Raw genomic sequence first — 8,048 nt, 5'->3', positions numbered from 1 at the left:
AAAACTTTATAAAAATTTTTATCCTAGTGCTTTTCAATATATTTCTATTTATTTATTTATTTATATTTCGCTTTTATATACTGACATTCGTTTTCACATCACATCGGTTTACAGTATAACAAGTGGAAACTGAAAGGAAATAACATCTGAACATTATTTTAAAAGATTAAACAAGATACAGAGAAGGAGAGGAAACGAGGTGATAGATGGGAAGAGGAAAAACAAAGGTAGTTCGAGAACAAGAGCAACTTAAATGCAATTTTAACATGTATAGTTTAACTTGATAGGAACAAGTAACAGTAGCTCAGGATGGTTATATATGCGAGATCATGGTAGGGGAAAAAGGCACGTCCTTTATGTAGTGGCTTTTGCATATATGCGGAGGAATGTGGGTGTGGCTGATGGGGTGAAGGGGGGAGGGGGTCATGGGAAAGCTTGTTTGAATAGCTAGGTTTTCAGTTTCTTTTTGAAGTTCTGAGTGTTTGATTCAAGCCTTAGATCTTGTGGCATGATGTTCCATAGGGCGGGGCCGGCAAGGGATAGTGCTCGTTCTCTAGTTGAGGTGAGGTGTGTAAGTTTGGGTGAGGATACTGGTTGGGTGGATATTGGCGGATTGGGTGTTTCTACATGGGCTTTGGAAATGGAAGGCGGAGTTGAACCAGTGCATGTCTGTGTTATACAGTGTCTTGTGTATGAGTGTAAGACTCTTGTAGCGTATTCTGAACTGGATTGGTAGCCAGTGGATGTCTTTTAGAATAGGGGTAGTGCTCGTTCTCTAGTTGAGGTGAGGTGTGTAAGTTTGGGTGAGGATATTGGTTGGGTCGATATTGGCGGATCGGGTGTTTCTACATGGGCTTTGGAAATGGAAGGCGGAGTTGAACCAGTGCATGTCTGTGTTATACAGTGTCTTGTGTATGAGTGTAAGACTCTTGTAGCGTATTCTGAACTAGATTGGTAGCCAGTGGATGTCTTTTAGAATAGGGGTAGTGCTCGTTCTCTAGTTGAGGTGAGGTGTGTAAGTTTGGGTGAGGATATTGGTTGGGTGGATATTGGCGGATCGGGTGTTTCTTTCTACATGGGCTTTGGAAATGGAAGGCGGAGTTGAACCAGTGCACGTCTGTGTTATGCAGTGTCTTGTGTATGAGTGTAAGACTCTTGTAGCGTATTCTGAACGGGATTGGTAGCCAGTGGAGGTCTTTTAGAATAGGGGTGATGTGTTCGTTTCTACGGGTATTTGTAAGGATTCTGGCTGTGGCATTTTTGAAGTATTTGAAGGGGTTTGAGAGTTGCTGCAGGGAGTCCTAGTAGAATGGAATTGCAGTAGTCTAAAATAGTTGTGACAGTCTTATAAGAACATCAAACAAATATCCCAGAAAATGGTGCAGATACCATTGATAATCAAAATTCTGCACTTAGCTGAAACAAGAAAACTTTAAACATTGGATCTGACATGGAGCCGTGTTTTGATTAAAGCTGCGTCAAGGAATCCTTCACCCAAGTGGCTAGCAGGGCATATCAATAGCCTTTTCTTACATGGCATTTCTAAAAAAGCAAACATATTGTACTTTGAAATGCACCAGGCAGCCAATCCTTAAAAAGATCACATTCAAAAAACTTAAATGTAATGATGCATGTCAATGAAAATAAACATGCAACAGCAGGCTATATCTTTCCACTCTATCACACAAACTTGCAGGTTGTACTGTTTGATGCTGAAAAATCCAAAATTACTCATGGAAATTTAAATAAGCCAAAAGGTCCCCAACTATAGATTTTGGATATACTTGTCTTGTTCTAATATTGTCCATTTCAACTTTTTTTTAAATTCTGCCATTCAGCACTTCAAAATGAATTACATTCATGTACTGTAAATATTTCCCTATCTCAAGAGTGCTTACAATCTTAACATCTAAGGCCACTAAGCTGCAATGTTTTTTTTTTTCGTGGAAGGGGCCCACTATCGCGGAGGAGGGGAAGTTACTGCCATAGTGGCACACCCACCCCCAAAAAATACATCATGGCTCCATGTAAGTCGTTTGAGCTTGTCTCGCAGCCAAATACTGTGGGGGAAAAAACAACGCAGCTAGCAGCACTTTAGGTGCGAAGGCAGCCCCAACTTCAAGTGACTTCCATTGCCTTAAAGGGCCAGTGAATGGAAAATGGCCCAGCAAAAAATAAGGGCTGAGCTGAGGGTCAGGGCTGAACCCCAGCTGAACCCAGGGCTGCCTTGAGTGGCGACCCCCAACACCCCAAAGTTAAAAAAAATGTACACTTCACGTGTGGTGATGGATCCCCCCAACCCTGTCCTCATAGAATAAATGGTGCCCCCCCTTCTTTCCACATACAAAGATCATGACACTGGACCCTCCCTCCTCTAATCCCCCCCCCCCCCTCAAAATTAATCCACAGTCATTAAGGCCATCCCACTTCCTCTCTTCTTCTCAGTACTCATTTCTCTCTGGTTCATCATCCTACAGTGACATCCAATAATTGTCGCTCACAGCACCTGCAAAATGTTACTAGGACAAGTGATTCCATGGTGACCGGAAGAAATGGGAACTCACCAGGAGCAGAAGTTTTAAGAGAGGCAGTGGAGCACCTTTTTGATTGGGATGGTGGGCCAAGCCAACCAAGCTCCACTCCCTTCCTATTCTCTCCATCTGCCCCTCTGATTCTCCACCCCCCCCAATGGTCTCGCTCTCTCTCTCTTTCTCCCTCTATCCCACACTCCCTCCTCCTCTGTCTCTTCCCCTCCCCTCCCCCACCCCATCCTAGCACTCCCTACCTTTCTCTTCCCCCCTGCCATCTCTTTCCCTGTCCCATGCTGATCAGTGCCAGGAGGAGAGCAGTGGTGCCTCAGGTCCTTCCTCCTCCTCTACCTCCTGGCCCGACTGCTGCTTTAAACTGAGCAGCTGCACAGTCTGGTTCAAAGCAGCAGTCGGACCCAGAGCTGTCGCGGTGGAGAAAGTGGCTGAGGTACTGCTGCTCTCTTCCTGCCGCCAAACACTTGGTGCTACCTGCCAGACCCAGCCCTGGATCTCCCGCAGAGATTCTGTGGGTGGGACAGATTTTGGGCAGGCCATGGTCCCTGTGACCCACCCCATTCCGATGCCCATAGATTCTACATCAGGAAATCTGGATCAAATCAGGAGACTTTCCAGGTTTGCCCCTCGTTTCTTCTCCACCTTCTGCCTCTATGTTATTCCTCCCTTCCCTTTGCCTGCCACTCCCTCCCTCTCTGTTCATCACTCTTTCCAAATTGCACCCCCTTACTCCATTCCTTCCCTGAAGCCCCTCACCCTGAGTAAATCACTCATCTCCTCTTCCTCGTGCCTCTAACTTGCTCTCCTCACTTTGTTCCCTTCACTCCACCCCACTCTGTGCCATTCATTCACTCCCCTTCCATGAAATGCGATTAATCTAGAAAAAAGCTAACTCGTCACTCCCACCCCATGTTCCCTTATTTCCCTCTTTCAGTTTTCTTCTGTCCCTTTCCCCTCTTTTCTTCACTCTGCAATTTCCCTCCCATTTTGGGGACTTACCTTAACCAGGACCTCTCCTTTTTATGTCAATTTCCCCTCTGTAAAAAAAAAAAAATATGATGTAGAACTGAGATCATCCTTGAGCCTATGTGCCTGCAATAAAACACCGTAGAACTGAGATCATCCTTGAGCCCTATGTGCCTGCAATAAAACACCGTAGAACTGAGATCATCCTTGAGCCCTATGTGCCTACAATAAAACACCGTAGAACTGAGATCATGCTTGAGCCCTATGTGCCTGCAATAAAACACCGTAGAACTGAGATCATCCTTGAGCCCTATGTGCCTACAATAAAACACCGTAGAACTGAGATCATGCTTGAGCCCTATGTGCCTGCAATAAAACACCGTAGAACTGAGATCATCCTTGAGCCCTATGTGCCTGCAATAAAACACCGTAGAACTGAGATCATCCTTGAGCCCTATGTGCCTACAATAAAACACCGTAGAACTGAGATCATGCTTGAGCCCTATGTGCCTGCAATAAAACACCGTAGAACTGAGATCATCCTTGAGCCCTATGTGCCTGCAATAAAACACCGTAGAACTGAGATCATGCTTGAGCCCTATGTGCCTGCAATAAAACACCGTAGAACTGAGATCATCCTTGAGCCCTATGTGCCTGCAATAAAACACCGTAGAACTGAGATCATCCTTGAGCCCTATGTGCCTACAATAAAACACCGTAGAACTGAGATCATGCTTGAGCCCTATGTGCCTGCAATAAAACACCGTAGAACTGAGATCATGCTTGAGCCCTATGTGCCTGCAATAAAACACCGTAGAACTGAGATCATGCTTGAGCCCTATGTGCCTGCAATAAAACACCGTAGAACTGAGATCATGCTTGAGCCCTATGTACCTGCAATAAAACAGCGTAGAACTGAGATCATGCTTGAGCCCTATGTGCCTGCAATAACACCGTAGAACTGAGATCATGCTTGAGCCCTATGTGCCTGCAATAAAACACCGTAGAACTGAGATCATGCTTGAGCCCTATGTACCTGCAATAAAACAGCGTAGAACTGAGATCATCCTTGAGCCCTATGTGCCTGCAATAAAACACCGTAGAACTGAGATCATCCTTGAGCCCTATGTGCCTACAATAAAACAGCGTAGAACTGAGATCATCCTTGAGCCCTATGTGCCTGCAATAAAACAGCGTAGAACTGAGATCATCCTTGAGCCCTATGTGCCTGCAATAAAACACCGTAGAACAGAGATCATGCTTGAGCCCTATGTGCCTGCAATAAAACACCGTAGAACAGAGATCATCCTTGAGCCCTATGTGCCTACAATAAAACACCGTAGAACTGAGATCATCCTTGAGCCCTATGTGCCTGCAATAAAACACCGTAGAACTGAGATCATCCTTGAGCCCTATGTGCCTACAATAAAACACCGTAGAACTGAGATCATCCTTGAGCCCTATGTGCCTGCAATAAAACACCGTAGAACTGAGATCATCCTTGAGCCCTATGTGCCTGCAATAAAACACCGTAGAACTGAGATCATCCTTGAGCCCTATGTGCCTGCAATAAAACACCGTAGAACTGAGATCATCCTTGAGCCCTATGTGCCTGCAATAAAACACTGTAGAACTGAGATCATCCTTGAGCCCTATGTGCCTGCAATAAAACACTATAGAACTGAGATCATCCTTGAGCCCTATGTGCCTGCAATAAAACACTATAGAACTGAGATCATCCTTGAGCCCTATGTGCCTGCAATAAAACACTATAGAACTGAGATCATCCTTGAGCCCTATGTGCCTACAATAAAATACCGTAGAACTGAGATCATCCTTGAGCCCTATGTGCCTGCAATAAATCATTCAGGTTGCATTGCTGCACAGGAAGCGTTTTCTCTCTGCCGTCACCGATTTCAGGCATGCCACGTCCTGAAGATGATCTAGGATTTTTTTCTTTTCAGGTCAGTCCCTTCAGATTCATGAGGGTACCGAGATACTTTGCTTTCATGCCTTTGGGCTGCATGTCCCGCCCTGGTAGCTTCTAACCACCCTGTTTGCCAGGCTGCACTCCTGTTTCGACATCTCTGGATCCCGCTCCTCACCAGGCCATTCCCCTGCTTTGCCGTCCCTGGGCTGCACTCTTTGCCAGGCTACAGTGCTAGGCTGGCATCTCTGAGCTGCACTTCCAGACTTCTGAGCCCATGATGCTTATCAGAATACATACGATATAGAGGAACATAAAATCTTTATCTTTTTATTCATAAATATTATAGTTAATAAGATGTTTGGAAGAAGATATCAATAAAATACCATTAATGTCAAATCCTTTAAAGATATATCCTTTTCATTGATCAAGCACCCTTATTTCTAATTCTAATCCATGGTTCAAGAGAGGAGAAAAAAAAAAATATATATATATATATAAAACAAGCCAAACCAAAAATACATATGCATCAAAATGAATGGCAACAGCATATTCAATTTTACAATAAATTAATTAATCCATTCTGCCACATAAGAAATTCTAGATTTTTAATATATTCCAAAATATGACAGCCAACTCTAATTTTGAAGACAATTGAAAAAAAAAAACCAAAAAAAAAAAAAACAGAAGCAAAAGACATAACACACCATTGCATCCAAAAATTCATTACCAAAAATACAAATTCATCGTGTCCCTCTGTCAATCAGCAAATCATCCAAGGTTCCAGCGCTATTGTCAGCAGGAAACCTGCTCTGCTGTGCCAGTTTTGCATGGAGGAAAAATTTGGCCGGATCACAACTGAAAAAAAAAAAAAAAAGATGAAAGTCTCTGCTTCCAATTTCACCCTAAATTTAGCAGGTTATAAAACTGATGTCTGAGCCTTAAGTTTATTAAAATCTTATTTAAGCAGAACAAATTTCTTTCTCTGCCTTGGCGATTCGTGGGATAAATCATGGGATAAAGGCACCCAGTGATCTTTCTCAGATCCCAGAATTTCTTGTTCCCTGCAAGTTGCATCGCCCTACACTTGCCTGATTCAGATAGAAATATAACTGAAGATTAGATCCAACCTTTTCCCCAGAGCTTACTGCAGAAGGCGATTGGCTTGGAGCTGTATCAGCTGAAGATTAATTTACAGTTTGATCAGGTTGCTGAGCTTTCCTAATTATTCCTAATCCTGTAAGCTTAATCTATTGGTACCATTTGAACAAAATCATAATCCAAAAGCCTTCCTCAAAAGTGCAGTTGTCTTTCCTTCTTGAGAACCAGAACATTCATTTTCAGTGCCCTCGGGCAATCCAATATTTTTGTCTTTGCATCTATTAGAAAGCATTTTATTTTGACATTACAACAAATGGTTTTCCTTAAGCAGAGCTGAAACTACTGCTTTATTACTTAGTAACATAGCAAATGATGGCAGATACAGACCAAATGGTCCATCATGTCTGCCCAGCAAGTGGCTTATGGTAGTAACTGCTGCTCAAGTTATCCCCATGTGTTCTGTTAAGGGTAGTAACTGCCACTTCATGCACGTTACCCCCATGTCTTCTGTTAAGGGTAGTAACTGCCACTCCATGCACGTTACCCCCATGTCTTCTGTTAAGGGTAGTAACTGCCACTCCATGCACGTTACCCCTGTGCCATCTGTTAAAAGTAGTAACTGCCGCACAAGTTATCCCCATGTGTTCTGTTAAGGATATTAACTTCTGTTCCATGCACATTACCCCCGTGCCTTCTGTTAAGGGTATTAACTGCCACTCCGTGCATATTTTGCCCATGCCTTCTGTTAAGGATAGTAACTGCCACTCCATGCACATTACCCCCATGCTTTCTGTTAAGGATAGTAACTGCCACCCCATGCATGTTACCCCCATGCCTTCTGTTAAGGGTAGTAACTGCCACCCCATGCATGTTACCCCCATGCCTTCTGTTAAGGATAGTAACTGCCACCCCATGCATGTTACCCCCATGCTTTCTGTTAAGGATAGTAACTGCCACCCCATGCACATTACCCTCATGCCTTCTGTTAAGGGTAGTAACTGCCACTCCATGCACATTACCCCCATGCTTTCTGTTAAGGATAGTAACTGCCACCCCATGCATGTTACCCCCATGCCTTCTGTTAAGGGTAGTAACTGCCACTCCATGCATGTTACCCACCCCCATGCTTTCTGTTAAAGATAGTAACTGCCAATCCATGCATATTACCCCCATGCCTTCTGTTAAGGGTAGTAACTGCCGCTCTGTGTATGTTATCCCCATGCCTTCTGTTAAGGGTATTAACCACTGCTCCGTGCATGTTATCCCCGTACCTTCTGTGTAGCAACTGCCAAACCATGCATACTATTCCCATGCCTTTTGTTAGGGGTAGTAACTTGTGCTCCGTGCATGTTATCCCCGTGCCTTTTGTTAAGGGTAGTAATTGCTGCTCCATGCACCTACCTGCCATGCAGAAGTGCTACCCCTAAATTAAATATTATTTACCTTAGTTCCTCACTCCTAAGAATCCAGTGTTTATCCCATGCCCCTTTAAATTCCAGTACTATTCTCCT

At 43.9% G+C, this 8,048-nt stretch overlaps 1 protein-coding gene across 1 annotated transcript; it reads left to right on the top strand.

Moving 5' to 3' along the window:
• Positions 1–4,478: 4,478 nt before the first annotated feature.
• LOC115092482 (extensin-1-like) lies at positions 4,479–5,456 on the top strand. Its single transcript, XM_029603323.1, has one exon. The coding sequence runs from the start codon at positions 4,479–4,481 to the stop codon at positions 5,454–5,456; it is 978 nt and encodes a 325-aa protein (XP_029459183.1).
• Positions 5,457–8,048: the final 2,592 nt, after the last annotated feature.

This window comes from Rhinatrema bivittatum, chromosome 5 (genome assembly GCF_901001135.1).
Source record: "Rhinatrema bivittatum chromosome 5, aRhiBiv1.1, whole genome shotgun sequence".
Taxonomy (NCBI): Eukaryota; Metazoa; Chordata; class Amphibia; order Gymnophiona; family Rhinatrematidae; genus Rhinatrema; species Rhinatrema bivittatum.
Note: the sequence above shows the minus strand (reverse complement) of the source record. Positions and strands in the feature narration are given on the sequence as shown.